A 25288-nucleotide genomic window follows, 5' to 3' on the forward strand; every position below is an offset into this window, starting at 1 on the left:
TACCTTTTCATTTAGGTGATAATTGATTTTCTATTATTATAACTATGACCAAAGAAACAAATATGTACAGGAACAAAGCTTTTTGAAATGAAGAAATAAATACAACTCACAATTTCATAGACGAATTCTTTAAAATTGATTACCAACAAATAGCATGAATTAGCTAGCTATTAAATTTACATGTCTTACAAGTAGTATTTAATATGAAAGATTTAAAAATAATAAAAAGCAATTTTATATAGTATATTTTATAGTATATTCTTTATTTTCTTTGCAATTGACAAACAAATGTGTGCAAAAATGCTTACATACTGTCTTTGATCATTACATGAGTATCTAGTGCTGTATGGCTCTAATAATAATTCAACTGATAACAACGCATTACATTTAAACATGCTAATACATGCAAGGTGGTTTTGTGTAGATAAAGTGCAGGCATCAAGTGCATGTTCCTTTCGTTTATATGCAATAAAGGCACTGTATATATAAAGATGCATTGCTAAGGCTTTCGCATGGATTCTGTAAGGGCATAAAGTCTTCAGAGCCCAAGAGCGTCTTCTTCAACCTGACAGCCAAGCAGAGAGTTCCCTACCTTAATACACTCTGAGAGATTGACCACTGAAAAACACACACACACACACACACACACACACACACACACACACACACACACACACACACACACACACACACACACACACACTTAGCATAAATAATCATCATCATCACTACGAATGCAAGTCAGTGTACGAATGTTAGTGATAAATTTGTTAATGCGGTACTGGTTAGTCTAATTAAGTTTCTCTGAATTTGAAAAATGCTTATTTAATTAAAATGTGGATTAGAATTTTTCCAGCAATAAAAAGCCAGTATTTTATTTAATTCAAGAGGTCAGGCAATGGCTGATAGAGGCTGTAGTTTAGAACTTACCCTTTTGTGTCCGGATCCATGCCACAGCTTTCTCGGCCAAAAACTGCCACTCAACCTTGGCAGCATTCTTAAAGCCATGCAACCAAACCAGAGCCAAAAGAGTAGCCCAGACATCCGGGTTCACCTGCATACAAAACCAAACAGGAAAATTCTTGATATTACTCTAATGATATATATATGATACATAATGATAATATTCCCCTAATGATTCATTTTTTTTTATGTGCAGCATACTGTCATATCTACTTAAATATTTGCTTAATTCAACAAATAAATAAATAAATTAATTAATTAATAAAAATAATCTACTGTAAGATTTTATATGGAAAATAAAATAATTAAAAGTACTAGGACTAAGAAGAAATCTTTGGATTTTGGAATATAGAAAGAATTACTGTTTCATATCATGAAATGTTTTATTTTTGGAACAACTCTACTTGTTAAATAGAGCAGAGTAAATAAATATCATTAGGAATTAAAAAGTAAAAAAAAAGAATATGAGTACATTGCATCATGTGTGATGCTACTAATATTTACTGTGTATTAACCTGTGCTGGAATCTGCTTGACCAACTCTTTTGCTGTCTTCCCAAACACCTCTGCCAGTTTAGACTCCATTTTCCAGTAACCAGAAGCCTTCTGGAGGGAGATGAGCTGTAACAGGTCATCCTTTGTAGACTCAGGAGTCTCCTCAAGAGTTTCTACAGACACTTCAGGACAGAAACATATCAATCCTTATAGTAGTCATTAACAATAAAAAATATATATATTTGAATTACATAAAATATTTATTTAAATGAAGCTCTGTTTAAATCAGCCTGCTGTTTGTGGTGACAACTGATATTGGAATAATGTACAGTTACAGCTTGGCAGTTATTAAAAAACTTATCTAAAATACAGTTGCATCTCAATAAATTCGAATGTCGTAGAAACGTTCATTTATTTCAGTAATTCAACTCAAATTGTTAAACTCGTGCATTAAAAGATTGACACCTCTGTGTGTGGTGGCTCTTGATGCCTTGGCCCCAGCCTCAGTCCATTCCTTTTAAAGTTCACCCAGATTCTTGAATCGATTTTGCTTGAAAAGCCTCTCAAGGCTGCAGTTCTCTCGGTTGGTCGTGTATCTTTTTCTTACACACTTTTTTCTACCACCCAACTTTCTGTTTTCATGCTTGGATACAGCATTCTGTGAACAGCAGCTTCTTTGGCAATAAATGTTTGTGGCTTCCCCTCCTTGTAAAGGGTGTCATTCTGGGTGTCATTCAGGGTGTCATTCTGATTCTGATTGTGTTCTGACAACTGTCAGATCAGCAGTCTTTCCATGATTGTGTGGACTAGTGAACCAAACTGAGGGACCATTTTGAAGGTTTGGGAATCCTTTGCAGTTGATTAGCTGATTGGCATGTCATCATATTCTAATTTGTTGAGTGAATTGGTGAGATTTTGTTAAATGTGAGAAATTTTTTCATAACAATTAACAGAATCAAAAACAAACTTCTTAAGCCTGTGTGCATTGCATTTATTTAATACACAAGTTTCACAGTTTGAGTTGAATTACTGAAATAAATGAACTTTTCCAAGACATTCTAATTTATTGAGATGTACCTGTATATTCATGAAGAGTCATATATTACTATTATTCTATTTATTCTATTTATTCTATCCATCTATCTATCTATCTATCTATCTATCTATCTATCTATCTATCTATCTATCTATCTATCTATCTATCTATCTATCTATCTATCTATCTATCTATCTATCTATCTATCTATCTATATTAATATATCTATAAGTTAGTGTATTGAACTCCAAGCAAAATCGTTACTTACTCATGTCCATACTCCTTGCTGTAAGACAAGTTACACCAATGTTGTGAATGATCAGTGGTTACTGGTATTCTAATTTTGTAAGTAAACATTTACTACGAAAATACAATATTAGCAAAAAATACAATAATATTAGAAAATATAAAAAATAATAATCTTATAAGTTTAATGTTCAGGAACTTACAGGCTCTAAAGCACTTCATCCATTTAGGCATACCTCATTTGATTAGACAGAGTAAAACAGAATCGTTAGATTTTCTGGTTGCTCTGAATGTGACATTTGCTTCGCTGTCTATCTTCCATTGCAGCTCATATGCACACACTGTATATTGATATATATCTATTATATATATAAATATAAATATATAAATTATATATATATATATATATATATATATATATATATATATATATATATATATATATATATATATATATATATATATATATATATATATGATAACACAGCCGTTTTGTGAAATGGCAGAGTGCTGGTCAACCACCAGCAGGAAAAACTGTATAATTTTAATCATGTGAAACTGGTATAGTTTAATTAAGTGCTTTTGTGTAAACTGGATCTGTTCTGGCGTGACTTCGCTCACGAAATTGTGATCTATTTAATTAAAACGGTGCAAACAAACAATGTTTGTATATTAAATGTATGCATATATCATTTCATTATTGTACAAAATTAAATTTATTATATATTCTAGATGATAATATCTTCACAACTGTCCTCACAAAATGTCACAAATGTCATTTTTCAAACAGAAATTGTTCAAACTTGCCATCTGCAATTATAATTGAAAACAATACAAATGTTGAATTACACAAATTGCTTCATCTCTCATACACAAATGCTGTTTTTTTGTTGTTGTCTTCCTAACGCAACCCTCCCCATTTATCCGGGCTTGGGACCGACACTAAGGCTTGTGCAACCCTAATGGCTGGGGTTGGTTCCCTGACCATGGATCGAACCCGGGGCACAGCGGTGAGAGAACCGCATCCTAACCACTAGACCACCAGGGAACCTCTGCACACTAACAATTAGTATTATATTGAAATGCATATAATGTTATAACAAATAAAAATGATGCAAACTTACTTATTTTTCTAACTAGAGGATGAATCCCGTCAACATGGAGGTTTGAATGAAAAAAAATATAATAGGAAAAAAGTTTGTATATAAAGTCAAAGAATTCATGCACACACAAAAACAAAAACACAAGACACAAATAGAAACACCTTTGCACATGCAATTATTAGTCTGTGGTATCAGCTCAATGCATGAATAAGGTCATAGGCCTAAGTGAATGTTCTTAAATCAAACACTAAAATGTGTGTGTAAGATTTGGTGTCATCTCAGTGACTTTATTGCTAGCATGTGTGTTGGTGTTGGTATTTTTGGTCTCCTGTGATTTCCACAAATAAATCATAGATGATATTTAGAATTTTACAAACAAAAAGATCTACATGAGGAAACCACGGCTGGATTCATTTTTATCTCCAAATTCTGATGTTGAACATCACCTGAACCAGAATTTCCATGATTTTATGCATAAAGGCTTTGTGATATAATATATATATATATATATATATATATATATATATATATATATATATATATATATATATACATGAATGAGCAGATGTGTAGAATATCATATTCTGATACAAAATAAATAATACCTATAAGTTTCTTGTCAGACAGTCCCAAAAGCCTTTAATTTAATCTTTCAAGGACGTCTGTCTGAAACAGATTCTTGGAAATAATATACTGCACTCAGAACTGAACACTTGCTTGTCGATATAATGATCATACTTCAAATTAACTCCACAAAAAATACAGTGCAAAATACAGGTTTGGGGAGATCAGTAGACCTGCAGTAACTACAAGGGCATAAAGTTGATCAGCCACATCATGAATTTATGGGAAAGTCAGGCTGAGAAAAGAAGTACCAGTATGGTTTAATGCTAAGTAAGAGCACTACAAATGCAATACTTGCTTTGAGAATGTTCATGAAGAAGTATAGAGAAGGTGAGAAGGAGGTGCATTGTGTGTTTGTGGATCTAGAGAAAGCGTATGACAGGGTGCCGAAAGAGGTGTTGTGGTATTGTGCGAAAGAGGTGTTGTGCGTGTTGTGGTATTGTATATGTATATGAAATATTTCTTTGCCATCTAGCAAGTAAATTATTTCAGACAGGCTTTTTGGTATAGGCATGGACCATATTATAAATGACCAGTTACCAAAAACAACATCATGAAGAACGTCTCTAGGTTACGATCGTAACCCTAGTTCCCCTGAGGGAATGAGACGCTGCGTCGTAACGCTTTGGGAACGACCCTGCGTTGTCTGCGCTCTGAACCACATGTGAAATTTGACCAATAGGTGAGTCGTGACGTCATCGGCGGGCGACGTTGCGTAAACCAGGAAGCCACAAATGGCTGCGAGATGGTAAAGACCCCAGCTTCTGCAAGAGAAGGGTAAGCGCCGCAGGGATGCAGGGAGTGTGGCACGGAGACGCTCCCCTTCGGGAACCTGAGTTGCATCTTAACGCTTTGGGACGAGTGTCCAATCATGCTAAACTGACCAGACCCTGCCTAGTGAGTAAGGGCCTCGGCACCTGCACGTAGGGCAGAGGAGCCCGGGGTGGCTCTAAGGTCAAGGTCATAAAACCTGACAAAGGTCAGTGGGGTGGACCAACCAGATGTCTTGGAGTGACACTCCAGCGGACCAGGCCGTAGAGGCCGCCACACTCTGGGTGGGGTGAGCTCAGACCCCGAGTGGTGCGGGGAGGTCAGAGGACTCTTAAGCCGACACGATAGCATCCTCTACCCACCTGCTCAACGTCTGCTTATTGGCCGAATGCCTGTAACACTACAGGTCGTGTGGGAGCCGAAGGCACCTTAGGTACGTACCCAGGTTACCCATAGAGAAACGCTCTGGCCATGCCAGGGGCAAACTCCAGGCGGGACGGGGCCACGGACAAATCCTGCAGATCCCCGATCCTCTTCAGGGAGGAAATCGCTAAGAGGAAGGCGGTCTTAACAGACAGAAACCTAAGGGCCACCTCGGCCAAGGGCTCGAAGGGGGGCTCAGATAAAGCTGCCAGGACAACTGCCAGGTCCCAGACAGGCACTCTGGGTCGTGTCCCGGGCCTCAGCCTCCGGGTGCTGCAGAGGAAACGTGTCACCAATGGGTGCCTACCCAGCAACCTCCCCGCAGGCGGGGTGACATATGCCACGATGGCGGACATGTAAACCTTCAGGGTTGAAGGGGTTAACCCTGTGGCAAACTGAACTCCAGAACCGAACCGATCGGGCAGTTAACTGGGTCCAAGTCATGGTGCTCGCACCTTGACATGAACAGTTGCCATCGTGCGGCATATGACCTCCTTGTGGAGGGAGCTCTCGAGTGGAGAAGGTTCTCCACTACCTTGGTAGAGAGACCAGCCGCTACGAACTGTGACCCCTCAGGGGCCACAGCCACAGCCTTCACAACTCCGGGCGGGGGTGAACTAGGGTTCCGCCCACCTGCGAGAGGAGATCCCTCCTGGGTGGAATTTTCCATGGAGGGTCCTTGAGTAGAGACACCAGATCCACAAACCATTGCTTGCCCGGCCATCGAGGTGCTACCAGGAGGAGACGAACTCCATCCCAGCGAACTCTCTCCAGAACTCCCGGGAGCAGCGCGATCGGGGGAAAGGCGTACAGGCGTAGCCTCGGCCACGACTGTACCATGGCATCCAGACCCAACGGGGTTGGGTGACAGAGAGAGAACAAGAGAGGACAGTGCTAAGTCTCCGGGGTCGCAAAAAGATCCACCTGGGCTCTGTAGAACCTCCGCGATACAAGCTTCACCACCTCGTAGTCCCCATTCCCCATGCCTTGGCCCCTGTTTTGACAGGGCATCTGCTCTGACATTTAACCGTCCGAGAATGTAAACGGCTCTCAATAAGAGGAATCTGTCCCGGGACCACAAGAGGACCTCTTGTGCCAGCTTGTACAAGGGGCGAGACCGGAGGCCCCCCTGGTGGTTGATGTAAGAGACCACCACATTATTGTCTGTGTGGACAAACACATGGCGATCTCTCAGGTCTGGGCTATCATCTCCAGACAATTTATGTGCCACGAGAGACGTGGGCCGCTCCACAGACCCTGGGCGGCGTGGCCACTCATGACCGCTCCCCACCCCATAAGGGAAGCGTCCGTCATTAGCGTTAGGCGAAGACAAGGAGTCCCTAAAACAGGGCCTTGGGACAGAAACGTTGGGTCCTTGCACACATCCAAGGCTCGAAGGGCACGCCGTGAGACTTTGAAAGTACAATACGGATTCCCCCTGGGGGAGAACCCTCTGCCCCGGAGCCACCACTGGAGGGGCCTCATGTGGAGGAGGCCGAGTGGAATTATACCGGATGCTGCCGCCATTAGACCCAGCAGCCTCTGGAACTGTTTTACAGTGAGTGGCTGGCCTTCTCTCACCCTCCTAACTGCGGTGAGGATGACTTCGACCCAGGCGGGAGACAACTGTGCCCGCAACCTGGTCGAGTCCAACACCACACCCAAAGAAGTGGTTCTCTGCACCAGAGAAAGCACACTCTTGCCGGCGTTCAGTTGGAACCCAAGCACCTTCATGCAGGCGAGAACGACATCTTGATGCTGAACCGCCTGGTGCTCTGAATGAGCCAGTACCAACCAGTCATTGATATAATAAAAAATGCGGATGCCCTGGAGCCGCAGCGGGGTCAGTGCTGTTTTCTGAAGCATTTCGTGAAGGTGCGGGGCAAAAGTGCTAGGCCGAATGGGAGGATATTGGTAAGCTTCGCCCCCGAAAGCAAACATCAGGAACCTCCTGTGTGCAGGAAGGATGGAAATGTGTAAGTACGCTTCCTTCAGATCTATTGTGATGAACCAGTCCTCGGACCTCATCTGAGTCACAACCTCCTTGAGGGTAAGTATCCTGAACCTGAGCCTCATAAGTGAGCGGTTCAAGGAGCAAAGATCTAGAATGGAGCGTAACCCACCATCCTTCTTCGGAACGACAAATTACAGGCTGTAGAAGCCTGACTCTCGAACCGAGGGGGGAACCACCTCGATGGCCCCTTTCCCAAGAAGCGCGCGCACTTCCTGTTCCAGGACCAGAGCCTGCTTGGCCCCCACCAGGGTGGGACACAACCCTTTGAACCAGGGAGGAGAGGACGCGAACTGAATCACGTAGCCGTTCTCTATAGTCCTCAGGACCCACTGGGAGACCTCTGGCAGCCTCTCCCAAGCTGTCAGAAATTTCCTCAGGGAAACCAACCCCTCCCCCATCCACAACAAACTATCTGGTGGAAAGATGGAGAGCAAACTGCTGGAGGCAGGTTGCGCCCTGAAGCACACCTTGTGGCAGGGCTGACATACCGGCCTCCTTGACCCGAATGGCCAGAGAAGCGTACTGTGGCCGTTGACACCTCCTGAGAGGTGGCGGGTCTCCCACATCCGTACCGAGACTTTGGACAGAAGTGGAGGAAGACGTCAGCTGGAGGGGGGCCATGCTCTGAAGCACATCTTGAGGCAGAGCCAACGGCCTGGCCTCCTGGTGGTGCAGGGGACGGATGGACACAGTAGAGTGAGGTGTACACCGTCCCCCCGACCGTAGACTGTCAGGATCTACGCATCACAGCCCGTGTGTTGGAGGCGAATGTGACCCTCATGTCATCCTGCTCCTTCTTGGGCCTGCTTCTGGTCTTCGCGGTGCCCGGAAGGACCGGGCCGAGCAGCCCCATGAGATCAGCGAGAGAGCTACTGCTGAAACACAGCCAACTGTGTTTTAGGAGGAGCCATTGGTGCATTCAACAGCACAACTCGATCCTTATCTGGGAGGTCAGATAAGGTGAGCCACGGATGTCTTTCTGTGGCTTCCAGGGCCGACATGGACAGACCAACGGCCTGCGCCGCATGCTTGGTGGCCCGAAGGGTTAAGTCGGCAGCGGGACGCAACTCCTTAATATCAGCGGCCTTGGAGCTAAGTCCCTTATCCAAATCAAATAGCAGGTCAGCCTGGTATGCCTGCAACACACCCACTCCCTACTAAGGCTGATGTACTAAGGCTTAGTAGGGAACACCGGGGCCTTTAGCGACAATGCTACGCTAGGGGAGAGATAGCTAGCTAGAGTCTCTTCCACAAGCGGCATCGCCCCGTTGCCGCACTCCTTAGCCCCAACCACGTTCACGTAGAGCGAGGAGTGTTGGGAAAAAGTACGCATGGAGTACCTGGTGTGCCAGTCGAGGATGAATGGAAGGCCCTGTCACCGAGGAAGTGACACAGGCAGACACGAAACGCTCATCCTGCTTACTGGGTGCGCGCTGCTTCTGCTTTTCCACCGGCCAAGCTAGATCCAGCTTGGACACAGATCGTGTCACGACCTCGAGGAGCTCCTCGTACAGCACAGGCTGTGAGGAGTCCACGGGCTCGCTAGCATCCATCATCTCACCCTCCTCGGAGGGAGAGACATGTAACACCACGCTGTTTGTGCCGGGAGAAGAAGCATCCATTGGGCCTGCTTCCCCAAGAGAGCAGGAGCTCGATCCAGCAGGAGAGGCTGGAGAGGACTCATCCGACTCCAACCCCGCTGCTACATCGGCGCATAGCCACGCGGCTATAATGCGAGCAATCCTCTCCCTTGAGAGCCGATTGTGCATGCTCCACTCCCAAGCAAACAACCCACGGATTGGTCAGATTTCACGTGGTTTAGAGCACGGACAACGCAGGGGCATTCCCAAAGCGTTACGGCTCGAGTTCCTGAAAGGAAACAGTTTTTAAAATGTAAGTGACTTACAGGGAAAGAAAATGTCAAACGGTGAAGCTCGCATCATACCTGTACAGAGGTTAACAGAAGCAGTTTAGATTCTTAGGTTAGATTATTTATGTACTTTCTACAATGTGTATGTTTAAAAAAGCACAATAACTGTAATATTCTTATTCAAAGATTAGGTTTGTTGAAAAAGGTCATTAGAATTTCAGATCAAAGAGATTAGTGTATCCATGTGATCGGGATCTGATGTGTTTTCTACTGCAGAATTTCTGTTGCATCTTCTAAAAATATGAATTTTAGTTGAATGGGTAGGGATTTCTGTAACATTTACAATATATTACTACATATGTACAGTATTATGACTAATAAAAACTATGACAGTAATTTTTCAGTATACTGATCACAAATATATGGCATTTTGAATAGTAGTCACTAGGTAGTTATGTACATTAATAACATAAAATAATAAAACCCTGTTGTGTGTTTAAATTAAAGTCATTATGTTCATGAGATGTTCATGAATGTATGGCATGATCTTTACCCAGATTTGAGAATCTAGCAGAAGACTCCACTGCATCTAAGCTCACCACTGAACATAAAAAAAAAAAAAAAAAAAAGAATTCAGATTGTGCTCTGTATGGTATTTTATGCATAAAAGCATTACAATCATGAATGCAGATTATAATCATTCAAAGCTTGAGGAAAAGGACTCAGTCCTTAAATTAAAGCCATTCTGGTTGATGATAAAATGCATGGCATCATCTTTAATTATCTTTCCAAACTTTACCATAGACACAAGTCTCAACACATTAAATTAACAAATCAGAACACAATATTAGTCTTATATATTTTAAATTACTGTTCAGTTACTTACTACAGGACCCAAGTGCATAGCCCCGCAGCACTGAACATGAATAAAAACAAAAACCAGGAGGTCAGATTGTTGCTCTGTATGATATGTTAATGCATAAAAGTACTAAAACCATTATGCTGATCATAATATTCATAATAAATTTAAATAAATCATAATATATGAAAGGTTTTGAGTACTGAGTGAAAAAAATACTCACTCGTTGTAGAAATTCTGCTTGTCAACAGAGGTCCCTTCACAGCTTTTCCGCTACCCTTATGGACAGCTATGAAGGCTGTATGTGAGCTGATCACTCCACACTGCTTACTCAGTTCCACCACTCTGGACTTCAGAACCTCATATTCAGCTTTATCATCCTGCTCGTCCCTTTCCAGAGAGTGGATCAAAGAGCGAGCACCCAGCCTGTGAATAGTCAGTCTGCACACACACACGCACACACGCACACACACACACACACACACACACACACACACACACACACACACACACACACACACACACACAGAATGCTGAATGAGCAAAAGGTAATCAAACTTCAGTTGTCATAACAAATTAAGATATTTGTTAATGAAGAGTTATAGTGGAATTCTGACTACATGCCATCAATCATATAGAAGCATTTAAAGAAGTGCTTCTATTTTTTTCTAGAAGGAAAAACATCCTTAATACCTCAAATTCATATTTCCTGACAAAATAGTACTCATTTAATTTTAAAATGACTCCTGAATGACTCAAATCCTTATCATCAGCTAGCTGGTCCGGCTTATCCCACCAAACTGTCATAGACGTCTCTTCAAACTATTTACAAACAATAACAGATACAGTATGTTTGATTATTCTCGAGTACTTAAGATGATATTTTCAACTGTGAAAGATCTGGCAGCTAAAGCCACCAAGCTACGGTTTTCTGTAGTATCACACACACACACACACACACACACACACACACACACACACACACACACACACACACACACACACACACACATCATCATTATAATCAGAAATGGTTACCTGCTATTCTCAGCAGGATTTAGAGAGAAGTAGACAGTGTTCAAAACTTCCTGATCTCCCAACTTGTACTGCACTGTTAATTTCCCATTTGCTTCTATACTTTGACACTCCTAGAGACAGAAATGCAGATTTGATTATGTATACCCAGTAATTTATATGGAAGACCATAAGAGACCATCAATTTTAATTACTGCACATAATATATTCAGAATTTCAATATCTGGAAGAGAATCTGAAAAAGGTCTGAAAATATGCTCACTTCTTCTTTCAACTGGGCATAAATTAGTGCTCTTTGACCATGGAAAAGTGTTGTAATTGGGGGGCTCAGACGGGTGAAAGACACCCCAGTCCAATCCTCAGTGATATCAATCACTGTTGGTTGTAAAGCATAATGGAGAGACTGCATTACCTAGAAATGGGAATTGAAATTGTGTTTACTAAAGCAATTAACAAAAATTTGATCCCATTGGGTTGAAGAATATTATTTTTTTTGCTTTTTGAGAACCCAGTCTTACTTTTGCCTGCATGCGTTCAGTTCCTGTGATAAATTGGGCATGGCCAGAGCTGTTTTCAGCCAATCCTGTAATGAGGGCAGAACTCGCACCTTCACCAATCCCAAATGAGAAGCATCTGTTTAAACAAAGTATTGCATTATAAATCCCTTATATACGTTGAAACATACTAAGTATGAAATAAAACGCAGTTAGGAAAATAAATAATCAACCATTAGCTGGTGTGGTGTGTGAAAAATTCAACAGAGCTGTGGTATAAAATCAGCCAAAACAATTATACCATCTGCCTAATACTGTGCAACTCTGTGCTGCCAAAACATCTCTGACAATTCAGGGCATTACCTCTGCAAGACCACTTTGGTAAGATCATAGCAGAGGATACTTTAAGTCCTGTATGTTGTGAGAGTGAGGTCTATGTATCAAACTTGTTTGTCGAATTGAGGTGTGGGGAATTTGGAGAAAAAGTCAACATTTTGAACTCATGTCATGTACTTCAATCCATTTCTGAACAGATTTTTGCAATATGCAGAGACCACTGCCATTAGGAAATACTGTTGCCATGGTGGTGTGTACTTTTGAGGTTTTGAGGTAGGTGATGTGTGTCAAAAGTAAAATTGACATGAATGCAGTATGCATTCCCAAATAATTTTGGGACATTGCTAATGCGGGGAACAAGGAGATTGCTGATGCTGTGATGAACCCATCAAGCTCATCAAAGTGTCCACACATTAACCCCATTGAGAATCTTTCCGATGTGCTAAAGGACACTCAGCAGTGGTCCAACTCTATCATCAATACAAGATCTTGGTGTGATGTTAATGCAACTCTCGACAGAAAAAAATGCTGTGACATTGCATACCCCTGCCTTGCCCTGCCTTGGCCGCTCCCGTCCTTGATCTAAGACACCTGGGACTCGTTAATCATGCACCTTCATAAACTCCCGTTTTTGAGTCTCTCGCTGTCCGTTATTGCATGTTATGCGGGTGGGACTCGAGACTCTCTCTCTCTCTTCGTGTGGACCGCGCCTCTTTCCAGGCGCACCTTGGATGTTACTTTCACCCCTCGGATTCCGATTCGGATATTGTGGGCCGCGCCTCTTTCCAGACACAACACAGATATTCCTTTCCTGCTCCGGACTCCACTTATCTACGGATATCTCCTCAGCATTTCCCTTTGGAGCATACTCCTCACATCCTCGCCTTTTTTGAATAAAACCTGTTTTATTGACTATGGCTTCTGCCTTCGTTTCTCTCGCATGACAGAATAACGGACTCCTAAAAAGGAATAAAAGGACAAAGAAAAGGTGGGCAAAAAAAAAAAGACGGAAAAAAGGAGAGCTCCATTCCGCTCCAGGACCCCCAGAAAAGCTCCCCTCGGCTCCAGGCCCCCCAGCAGAGCTGCGCTCTGCTCCAGGAGCCCCAGGAGAGCGGCGCTCCGCTCCAGGACCTCCAAGAGAGCGCCGCTCCAATCCAGGACCTCTAGAAGAGCGCTGCTTCGCTCCAGAGTACCCCAGCGCACTCAACTTAGCTCCAAGGCCGCAAAAGGGACGTCAAAGCACCGCCTGGCCACGAAAGGAACGTCTAGCCGCCACCTAGACGCGAAAGGGACGTCGAGGCGCCACCAGACCACAAGAAGAAGGCGGTCGTACCACCGCCCCCGGGCTACTCAGAAGGCGATGGCTCGCTTCACTGTCTCCCTGATGGCGACGGCTCGCCTCGGCTCCTCTGATGGTGATGTCTGGCATCAATGTATCCCTGAAGGCAGAGTCACGCCGCCAAGTACATCTCAGGCAACGACTCACCTCCACGTTCCCCGGGCTCCTCAGAAGGCGACGGCTCGCCTCACAGTCTCCCTGAAGGAGAAGGTTTACCTCACAGTCTCCCTGAAGACAACAGCTCACCTTACAGTCCCCCTGAAGGTGACGGCTCACTTCACAGTCCCCCATAAGGCGAACGGCTTGCCTCACCGTCCCCCTGAAGGCGAAGTCACGTCACAGAGTTCCTCTCCAGGCGAAGTCACGTCACAGAGTTCCTCTTCAGGCGGAGTCACGTCTCAGAGCCCCTCTACAGGCGACATCTCGCCTCTGAACTCCTCCAACGGCGACGTCTCACCTACAAGCTCCCCTGACGGCGACGTCCTGCCTCAGTGTCCTTCCCAAGGCAACGTTATGACCCAAAACCCTTCAGGAAGCCCCAGCCACTTTCCAGGTGCACCACGGATATTCCTTTCCTGCTCCGGATTCCGCTTCGGACATCGTGGGTCTCGCCTCTTTTCAGGTGTACCACGGATATCTCCTCAGTGTTTTGCTTCAGAGCATACTCCTCACATCCTCGCCTTTTCTGTATAAAATCCGTTTTATTGACTACGGCTTCCACCTCCGTTTCTCTCGCATGACAATAAGCTTATGAAATAGCCATGGCAAATGCATACTGTAATCAAAGCAAATGGTGATCCAACATTATATTAATTTGAGTGACTTTTTGGTCAGGCAGTGTATATACATAAATACATACATACATACTGTACATACACACATACATATAGATTACTCATTAGCACAAAATTTTTTTAATTATTTCCTTTTATTTACTAAATTGAATGCTTTAAGTTGTAAATAGCACATACCTGTGAAAAGAAGCATTTTTCCTTACACACTGCAGAACATGTTCAGTGTTTCCTACTTCACCATCTGTAAATATGAACAACTGAAAAAGAAATGTTGGAAAACATAGAAGAAAATAATTAATAAACAGTGTTACGTTATTGTATAGGTAGGGTACACAGTTCAGAATGTTAGCATTTGCTATAAATGCTATATTCACGTACAAGTTGAAATATCAAATATAGGGTTATTCTAAACTGAAGTGATGAAAATAATTTGCTTTTCAAATGGAACAACTGAAGGACATTTCCTGCCTCTGAGAATGTTGTATTGTTGCTGATACTGATCCTGCAAATAAGCATTTTGCAAAGAAAATGTAGAAAAGATTATGTAGCAGGGATTATGAACCATAATTACATTACCCATCACCCAGATTAGAAAAATATCTTTTTACACAACTACTTTTCCACTGTGTTTTTAAAAAAAACAAAGTCACTGCACCTGCACCAAATTTTAAAGCACTTCATATTTCCTTCTGCTGACCAGTTTTTTAAAGATGCTGATTTAATTTTCCACCAGGATTTGGCACCTGCCCACACTGCCAAAAGCACCAAAAGTTCTTTAAATGACTATGGTGTTGTTGTGCTTGACTGGCCAGCAAACTGATCCTGTATTGTCAAGAAGAAAATCAGTAACAAGAGACCAAAAAATGCAGATAAGCTGAAGGTCACTGTCACCTGGGCTTCCATACCTCCTCAACAGTGCCACAGACTGATCACCTCCATGCAATGCCAAATTGAGGCAGTAATTAAAGCAAAAGGAGGCCCTACCAAGTATTGAGTAAATATACAGTAAATGAACATTCTTTCCATACTTTCAATGTGAGCCAAAATCATCACAATTAAAAGAACCAATGATTTAAACTTCTTCAGTCTGTGTGCATTGAATTTATTTAATACATGAGTTTCACAATTTGAGTTGAAATAATGAAAAAAAAAATACATTTTAATTTATTGAGATGCACCTGTAGATTGCTGTTCTAAGAGTAACATTAAAGTCTTTTTACATAAACTAAGTTAATTAAGCAAAGAGTCTTGTGACAAAAATTATAATCGGACATTATAGCCATAATAAATCATAGTACTGTGGATACTTTGTTTGAAGGCAAATACTTTTGTACTTTTCTCAAATAAAAAAGTTTAAAGGGAGCACTTTTTTACCTAGTATTTTACCACTGCTGAGCACTTACACCTGTTGTTTTTGGATGTTTACATTTATGACATTTGACAAACGCCCTTATTCAAAGTAACTTACAAATGAGCAGATGAGGGTTAAGGGCCTTGCTCAAGGGCCCAACAGCTACCACCTCAATTGTTTTATTATCAAGCTTTTGTGTTTGTCTTGTGTATGTGTCTTTGTTGATGCAGTTATGTTTCTTGCATTACGATCTTGGGTTGTTGGTTTGATACCTGCTTTCTCATTTAAATTAAAGCTTCACTTGTATCTTTTGAATAATTTGTCAGTGTCTGGTACAATTCCACAACATGGGAAATCATTTATTTGCACAGAAAAAGTTAATTTGAAAGAAAAAACTGCAAATGACCACAAATGTTTTTCTCACTGTCTATGAGGAAACATGCAAGATTACTTTGTTTACTCTGCACAAAATCGTAAAATAAATGTTCTATAGCAAATTCTGCAGACAGATTTAAAATAGACACACACTTTTTTGCAGTCCCATAAGTATAGTCTTGTTTGGCTGAAAAGCTAATTGTGCTATGGTATTCAAAAGAAAACTGAGGACAATGGATCAGACAAAAATAAATATACTGGACTTGACTTGAGATATAAATGTATACTAAAAATGCTAAATAAGGTCAGCTTGTCAGTGATAAATCCCTGCAAAATATGATAAAGCATAATATTACCTGTCTTGGGTGTTTGGGGATGTAAGCCTGCTTGTAAATATGTTCCAGAACTTCCAGAATATCTGTGCCCCCCATGTCTGCTTGCATATTCTTTATCTTCTTCACAGCCTGCTCCATAGTTTGCTGACTGTACTGCACACTTTTTCTAAAACCAGGGAAACGCAGACAAACCCAACAAACCTGTTACATTCATGTCATGTCAAGTCAAGTCAAGTTTATTTCTATAGCGCTTTTCAAAACAGACATTGTCTCAAAGCAGCTTTACAGAAATCAACAGTCAAGGTGAACGGTGTGCATTTATCCCTGAGCCATGGCGACTGTGGAAAGGAAAAACTCCCTAAGATGTAATAAGGAAGAAACCTTGAGAGGAACCAGACTCAAAATGGGAACCCATCCTCATTTGGGTGACATCAAGAGTTCGATTATAAATCTTTCAACAATACTGAACACTGGAGAGTGAGAACTAACATGAGTACTGGAGTATAAGCTTATAAGAAATGTTCTTTCTACAGTCTTATACAGTCTATATGGTTAGTAGCTCCTAGTTTTATGAGCTCAACATTTGTGATTATCACAGATACAGCATCAGCTTCTCAATGCCAGAGCCTTTAAACACTTCAGGAGGTCCTATGTCAAAACCACACATGTAGCGGGATCCAATTGACACTGGCGCGGCTCTAGATGGTTCGGGATGTTTGCGAGTTCGGCATTTACTTCTTCAAAGGTCCATAATCTTCATGAGGTGGGACGTGACTGGAGCTGGCCAACCTCAGGATGCCTCGGGATGGGGAGAGAAAGAGAAGCAGTGGAGAGGAATTACTGTAGCTGCTGTTCATGATATTAACAGCAAAAGTTGATAATGTGCATGTGATCAGATGTTCTGGAGCACAAGGTCATGATGTGATGTAAAGTCATGTAAAGTCAAGAAGTGTTTCTTGTCATTTCAAACATATATAGCTGATGCAGTACACAGCAAAATTAGACAACATTCCCCCAGAACTATGATGCTATATTTAACAACATAAAACTACATATCAGAAAACACCGAAACACTAGTAAAAGTCCTCGCCACATAAAGTACATCGTGTACAACCTGGTGCAAACAGTGCAAGACAGTGTAAGACAACACAAGACAGTGTAGGACAAATACACAAAATACAAAATAGTGCCACCAGTAAACCTACTGTATATTACACAGTGCAGTGTGTAAAAGAGTACATTGTACCTTGTAATTAAACAAAAATGTAAACAAAAGGGTTTGTGCAAAACAGCAATACCAACAGTCAAAAAATATGTGCAAAAAAAGCATGTAAACAACATGTAAAAACAGTTTGTAAAGAGGTAATATAATATGAGTGGTACTGAAGACACGGATGTGTGAAGTAAGTACGAGTGTGTGTTGAGTCCGGGTTGCACAGTTCAGTCACACAATTGATTGTGTGTGCGCACAATAGGTCATGACATTTACATCTAACTAGCACATCTAACTAACTCTGTATCACTTGCACACACTCTCCCTCAGCAACAGGTTTATTACAAATTTATCCTGTCCTATTTACATTTAGAGTTACTCACGAGAAGATGGATTTATAAGTAGAGCCAAAGCCATAGATGTTGAAGAAACAGCCCATGGGAAGACTTTTCAACAGCAGGAGTAGAGTATCCTAAACACATCATTACTCATATAGTCAGTATTATATCTTGTTTTTAATTAAACCTGTATCCATATAAAAAACAAAACGTTTTCATTGCAAAATATGTCATGATATAAAATAAAAATGAGTATTTCACTTCAATTTGTAATTGAGTCTTACCCTGGCACACTCAATGCGTGGTTTTGCACCTTCTTTATTATGCATGGCACATTTCATACTGCCAGATCTGTCCATAACAAACACAAACTCACCACACCGCAACATAGAGGACATCACTGACTCAGGGAACTCTGGATAGAAACTGATCATTACCACAGGGTCTCTCATGAGAGTCCCTAGCAGAAGAAAAATTAAAGAAAATAAGAAAATACATTACTATTTTGATAATTTTGCAATTTGCAAATGGAATCATTTTCTAAATTCTAAATAAAAGATGTGCCTTATTTATATTTAATGGTTCTAAAAAACTATTGAGTCATTTAAATAAACTATAAGAAATATGGAATTGTACCTGGCTGTGCTGTGGGAGCTCCAGCCTCCACTATAGCAGTGAGCTGATGGGGATTTTGATAATATAGATACAGCTCGACATCTCTGTCAAACATATGACCTGGACAAAGGCTTATCTAAAAACACAAATACTCTATATATAATAATTCTGATTAAAATAAAATAAGAATCCGTTTAAACCAACATGCAGATACAAGACTGTGCTTACTGCTGATGTTAAATGTATTGATAAGTGCGATCTGGCACTGTTGGTCCTGTTATGTAATTTCCTTTCAGTGCATTAACTTTTATATATATATATAAGTTAATGCACTGAAAGGAAATTACATAACAGGACCAAATGCAGAATTTATCGTTAGAATTTTACATTATATATATATATATATATATATATATATATATATATATATATATATATATATATATATATATAGAATTTTACATTATATATATATATATATATATATATATATATATATATATATATATATATATATATATTTATATATATATATTTATATGTTAAATTCTAACGATAAATTCTGCATAAAAAACTCCCATACAGATTTACCTAAACAAGCTTTTTAGGCAAAAAAAACATTTTTTTTGGGTAATAAACAAGGCTGCTGAAATAGATTATTAAAGAATCATTTAGAGATTCAGGAAACATATTATATTAATAACATGATTAATATAAATATATTAACATAATTTAAAATAGTCTTAATCAGGGCTTACTTGACTGATCCTTTTTACATTTCAGATGTAAATTATATAGTAAATGATCTTTTCTGTTTAATGTTCCACAGTGGTATGTTTTAGACCACCGTGCTTTGGGTACAGTTAGGTATTAGTGTTTACTGTTATATAGTGACTAAGATCAGTTTAAGTTAAGAAATCAGAATCAAGCTTTATTGCCAAGTATGGTTGCACTTACAAGGAATTTGTTTTGGTGACAGAAACTTTCAGTTGCACATGAAAATAAAAAGCTAAGTATTATTGCACAAAAATTACAAATCAGAATAATAAAAGTGGTATTATATGTTTTATTTTATTGCACAATGGCCAACACTTTTAAGTGTTCATGACCTCTGGCCTGGGGAAAGAAACTTTTCCTGTGCCTGGCTGTCTTGGTGCTAGGTGCTCTGTGGCGTCAGCCTGATGGCAAAAGTAAAAAAAACATTTGGCTTGGATGTGAAGGATCCAGTGTGATTTTCTGGGCCCTTTTTCTCACTCTGGATGTGTATAGTTCCTGCAGAGTGGGCAGGGGAGCCTCAATAATCCTTTCGGTCATTTGAACCGACATCTGAAGTCTTCTAATGTCTGATTGTGTAGCTGAGCCAAACCAGATGGTTACTGAAGTACACAGGACAGACTCCATGATGGCTGAGTAGAACTGTTTGAGCAGCTCCTGTGGCAGGTTGAACTTCCTCAGTTGGCGAAGGAACTACATCCTCTGTTGAGCCTTTTTAACAATGGAGTCGATGTGATTGTCCCACTTCAGGCCCTGAGAGATGGTGGTTCCCAGGAACCTGAATGACTCCACTGCTGCCACAGTGCTGTTCATGATGGTGAGTGGCGGGAGTGCATGGGGGTTTCTCCTGAAATCCACGATCATCCCCACTGTTTTGAGTGTATAAGCTCCAGGTTGTTATGACTGCACCAGACAGGAGCTTGACAGAGGGGTCTGTAGAGATGCAGTTGTTGGTGTACAGGGAAAAGAGCAGTGGGGAGAGAACACATCCCTGGGTGGCACCAGTGCTGATTGTATGGCTGTTTGACATGAATTTCCCCAGTCTCACCACCTGTTGTCTATCTATCAGAAAGTTGGTGATCCACTGACAGGTAGACATAGGAACAGAGAGCTGGGTTAGTTTGGTCTGGAGGAGTGTTTGGATGATGGTGTTAAAGGCCGAACTAAAGTCCATGAACAGGATCCTTACATAGGTTTGTCCAGATGTTGCAGGATGAAGTGCAGTCCCATGTACACCGCATCATCCACAGACCTATTTGCTCGGTAAGCAAACTGTAGGGGGTCAAGCAAGGGTCCAGTGATGTTCTTCAAATAAGCTAACACCAGTCTCTCATATGACTTTATGGCCACAGATTTTAAAGCAATAGGTCTGTAGTCATTAAGTCCAGTGATTTTTGGTTTCTTTCCGATGGGGATGATGGTGGAATGTTTAAAGCATTCATAAAGTACGGGGGGGGGGGGGGGGGGGTGATAGAAAAGCAACTGGAAAGCTCCACACTGAGGCAGTCTTCTGCAGTGCCATCTTTGAGGCTAGACCACACCATCTTCGAGGCTAAATGTGTATTTAATTATAATGAGTCATAAATATTCCTACTAGAACTATAGGCAACTAGAAGTATGCATTTTGAGAATGTAGTAACTGTCAATGGCTTTTTTAGTTTACATCATATGCAGAAGTAAAAGACCTCATGTGATTATTCACTCCAGTTCATTTAAAGGTCAAGTTGATAATATTAGTTAAATAGCATTCTCATTTCAGAAATATTGCTTAAATACAAATGTAATGACAATATGTGATTATAAATGTAATGCCTTGCTTTCAGATTTTAGCAGAAAGAGCCCCTATTTAAATTAGAAGATTCATCCATATTATGGATAGTAATGATAATATTATGGATATTTGGTACACCTCACTGAACCCTAGCCAAGTACTCCACTGAGTATAAAATATTGACTTCGGGTTTTTGTAGTCTTTCATGATTTTCCATGTCTATGTTGACCAAAATGTGCAGGCGCTTTGTTGGTAGCTTTTTCCTAGTCTGAAAAGTCTAAAACCCTGTTTGTTTAGTCAATCCTTTTATTAAATGCCTTTCTTTTGTGTAAAGGTGCAGATCTGTTGATTGTATGGTTATTCAATTGTTTTTAGAGAGTTAAACTGTCATCAGTTATTAAACCCACTATTTGAAAAATAACCAATTAATTGTATACATGGTCCCTCTGTGCACTCCCTCTGCTGTCTTACATTACCATACCTTTGCCTCTGTGTGGTCTGTATTGAGGAACATCAGGGGCTCTAGAAGACTTTTGGACTTCACTTTAGTGATGGGGTTTGGAAAGCTCATGTGTGCAGTAAATGACAGTGAGTAAGGAATGCCAGTGGTAACTGATGTTATCTCTGACACAATACCATCATCTGAACCTAAAAATAAAACAGCATGTTTGTTTTGATCTTTTCCTATAAAATGGAACAGTACATATTTATCTTAAAAACTATACATGACAAGAAGGTGTAGGCTGGTTTATGTGTGTGTGAATAATACCAGCTGGTGTGTAGCGGGGGTTAAGCACTGCAGGCAGACAGAAACGCAGTGAGTGATCAGCCTCTATACTCAGCTCTGTGATATAGACAAAAGTGATGGCGGCGCTCTGGCCAGGGGGCAGAGAGCCCACACTCAGCTTGAAGACATCGTCGGACATCTCACTTTCTTCCAGCAGAAAGACCTCTTCACCCGAACTCAGTGCATCATCGTATTTTTCCCTTGCCTGTAGCAAAATATATGAGTTAAGGCTACATTCTCTCACTGTGTGGTGAATTGACTATAAGTAATATAATCTGCTTAATTGTAACACTTAGAAAACAGCTAATGCCCTGTCATTTTTGCGTTATGGCTGCAATAACATTCATGTTATTATAGTCTACAGGAAACTGCAGGTAAGTTTATCTGTCAATCTTAGGAAACCTCAGCATTGGTTATGATAACTCATTCATTCATTTTCTCCCGCTTATCCGTAATTCGGGTCGCTGGGGCAGCAGTCTAAGCAGGCCACCGCCTTCGACTGCTGCCCAATCCTCACAGCACCGTCCCTCACGGTCCCTCCTGCAAGTGGTGAGCCCACGGGAAGGTTATGATAATTGTTCAACATTAATATCATTGATATCTAAGTAACAAAATTATCTATAGTTTAACATAGACATGTGGCTAAAAATAACAACATTAACAAAAGTGTAATTATTATTATTATTATTATTATTATTATTATTATTATTATTATTATTATTATTATTATGTGTTATTATATTATAGTATGCAGAAATTCAATTATAACCAGAAAAATGCTGATAGCAACCACTATGTCTACTAGGGTTGTACAATGATTAAACGCTGAATAGGTAATGACTGTTATCTTTCGAAGGGAAATTTACACATTATCGACTATCAATCATTAAGTACTCACCTCCTGTTTTTCCTGCAATTCAGCCACTATCTCCTGGTCTGCAATCTTGGCACTGAATTGGCAAAGAGCAGCTCCTGAAGGCATGGGGAAAACAAACACAGCCTCCAGAGGGTAGTCTTGCTCATTTACATACTGCAGGGTGGAGTTCACTGTTGCTACATGACTTTGAATCTCCACGTCCACCTCAATGTGCTTCAGTGGAACTGAGCAAGGAAACATACAGCAGACATAAAGAAGTCAATAAGAATATGCAGAATCTCATCTGGATATTTTCATTAAGTTGTGACTTAGTTGATGTAAGATACAAGTACATGCAGTCAACTTACAAAAGACCCTTAAAAGGTCTTAAATCCCTAATACTCTTAAAACCCTAATAAATGCAAACAATAAATCAATGATTGTTCCTAGCAGATCTTATCAGAGGTTCATGTGATACTGATAAACAATATGATATTTAGCATGCCTTAATAAAAACTAATCTATTCTAATCATTTTTATTTTATTGTCACTGCTGTCTTTCCATAAGTTGCAACTCTGAATAATCTCATTTCTTTATATTTTCATATTATAATATATTTCTCATAATTGATTTTTAAAAATAATTTCAAAAAAAGCTTCTTATTTAATGTTTATTCACATCTTTAAAGGCTCAGCATCTCAGTGTAACTGCAAACTGTGTCTTGATGCACTATAATATCATTGACACCTGGGTGTCAACACAAAAAAATTACAACATATTATGGCATTATCTACACATGCACAAAGTAAATTAATCACTTGTCATTTCCACATTGTTGTGCTGGGAATCAAGCAACAAGACAGTGGCGGTACGTACTTTTATGCCAAAACAGCCCCACCCCGCCCCACTCTATCCGACCACGCCCCTTCGGCAATCGACCCCACCCATAATCTATGTAGCGCCTGTGAATATGTTGCTTTAGTGTGTCTAATTGTATGTATCATTTTCATCCAGAGTGAATATTTCTTCCTAAGAAGAGGCCAATAAAATTCAACTTTTACTTTCAGGTTAGGATTGGATGTCAGATCGGATATATTGTGCACTATAGGGCATTGATCATATTTAGTATTATGATATTTTTATTATTATTATTATTATTATTATTATTATTATTATTATATTATTATAACTACTTGGTTTGATTAAACCAATGGAAAAATTATAAATATGTATTTTTTCCTCTTTTAAAGGCTCTTGCACTTTCTGCTTGGAAAGAAAAAAAAAAGAAAAGAAATAAATTTATTGTAGATTATTTTGTTTTTCAATTCCGCATTAAAAATTTAATTCATTTTTCCAAATCTAGGCGCGCCCAGTTAATTCGATTTGTGATGCATATCTCCTCTGATTACATTGACGCAAGTGAAAACAGTGCAAACACTGAAGCATCAGAAGTCACAATGAAGCAAAAAAAAAAAAAGTCAGCGATTAAAAAAGAAATAAAAAGCCTATAAATAAAGTGAAAATGCATCCTACCTGGTTCTTTCATGTGTGTCCGCAGGCCACATTCCATCACTGTAATCTCCTTAAGTAAGAATCCTAACACACTGTTGATATAAATTATCTGTGCGAGAAAAAAATTATTAGTTCACACACACACACACACACACACACACACACACACACACACACACACACACACACAAAGAAAGAAAGAACGGATAAACGTAAACGTTTTACTAAATGTTAAAGAATAAACATACAGATTTCAGTCAGTAGATAAGGTTATATTGGAGCAGAGACGTGAATTTGGTTCAGCAGTGTCCCTATGTTTGTTATTAGACGTCAGGACTGGATTCAGTGCAGTTCTGGGTTGGTCCACGCCCCCAAGGTTTCATTTACGCCCCCTAATGCTCGCCTAGAGAATAAGAAATCATGATAGTTTAGATTTTTTAAAGCACAATCCACCATCAAACACTCATCACAAAAATAACACTACTATAGCATACGTTTATGCAGTTCAGCTAAAATAACAAGGTTTTTAATTGTGTGCCTCTGCAGTAAACACCAGTAGAATCAGATCAGAATCAGAATCAGATTTAATGGCCAAGTGTGTTGACACACACAAGGAATTTGGTTCCAGCTGTTAGTGACTCTCAAAAGTACAGACATAAATAAAAACCTATACATGACAAAATAGACAAGACAAGACAAAAGCAGACTATACAAGACAATACAGACAATGTGAGACAGTATAGACAGTGTGGGTAATAAATAGGGATACAGATCAGTAATGTACATAAAGTGTGAGAGTGCATGGTAGTGCAAATGACAATATTGTAGGCTACTTAAATCACTTCAAAGTTATTCAACTAGTAGCTTTCAGACAGAACTAGGGAAAGTCCATGTTGGCAGTTTGTTATGGTTTTCTGACTATAGCAGCTTTAAGCAAATATAATGTGATTTCATTTTTC

General features: G+C 40.3%; 1 protein-coding gene across 6 annotated transcripts; it reads right to left on the reverse strand.

Annotated features, from left to right (window-relative positions):
• Positions 1-246: 246 nt before the first annotated feature.
• LOC310728595 (von Willebrand factor A domain-containing protein 5A-like) lies at positions 247-24649 on the reverse strand. Of its 6 annotated transcripts, XM_083546286.1 has the most exons (22): positions 24578-24649; positions 24351-24421; positions 22859-23061; positions 21943-22165; positions 21650-21821; positions 18650-18759; positions 18298-18473; positions 18059-18147; positions 16484-16628; positions 14579-14658; positions 11957-12071; positions 11701-11850; positions 11442-11551; positions 10627-10844; positions 10431-10460; positions 10098-10145; positions 9581-9619; positions 2943-2975; positions 2762-2779; positions 1479-1639; positions 931-1054; positions 247-618 (listed from the first exon to the last, which is right to left on the reverse strand). In XM_083546286.1, exons 2-22 carry the CDS (start codon positions 24385-24387, stop codon positions 539-541), a joined length of 2361 nt encoding a protein of 786 aa, XP_083402412.1. In that variant the 5' UTR covers positions 24388-24421; positions 24578-24649; the 3' UTR covers positions 247-538. The 6 variants fall into 6 exon arrangements, with proteins under 6 accessions (XP_083402412.1, XP_083402411.1, XP_083402413.1 ...); XM_083546285.1 differs by lacking the exon at positions 24578-24649 and having other exon boundaries at positions 24351-24542; XM_083546287.1 differs by lacking the exons at positions 2943-2975; positions 24578-24649 and having other exon boundaries at positions 24351-24542.
• Positions 24650-25288: the final 639 nt, after the last annotated feature.

This window comes from Silurus aristotelis (genome assembly GCF_946808225.1).
Source record: "Silurus aristotelis genome assembly, chromosome: 7".
NCBI classification, from domain to species: domain Eukaryota; kingdom Metazoa; phylum Chordata; class Actinopteri; order Siluriformes; family Siluridae; genus Silurus; species Silurus aristotelis.

Coding starts and splice junctions, on each gene's coding strand:
- LOC310728595 (XM_083546286.1), bottom strand. CDS start 24,387: ATGGAATGTGGCCTGCGGACACACATGAAAGAACCAG. Junction 1,055..1,478: donor TCAAGCAGATTCCAGCACAG/GTTAATACACAG, acceptor TTTTGTATGCAG/GTGAACCCGGATGTCTGGGC. Junction 619..930: donor ATGGATCCGGACACAAAAGG/GTAAGTTCTAAA, acceptor TGTGTTTTTCAG/TGGTCAATCTCTCAGAGTGT.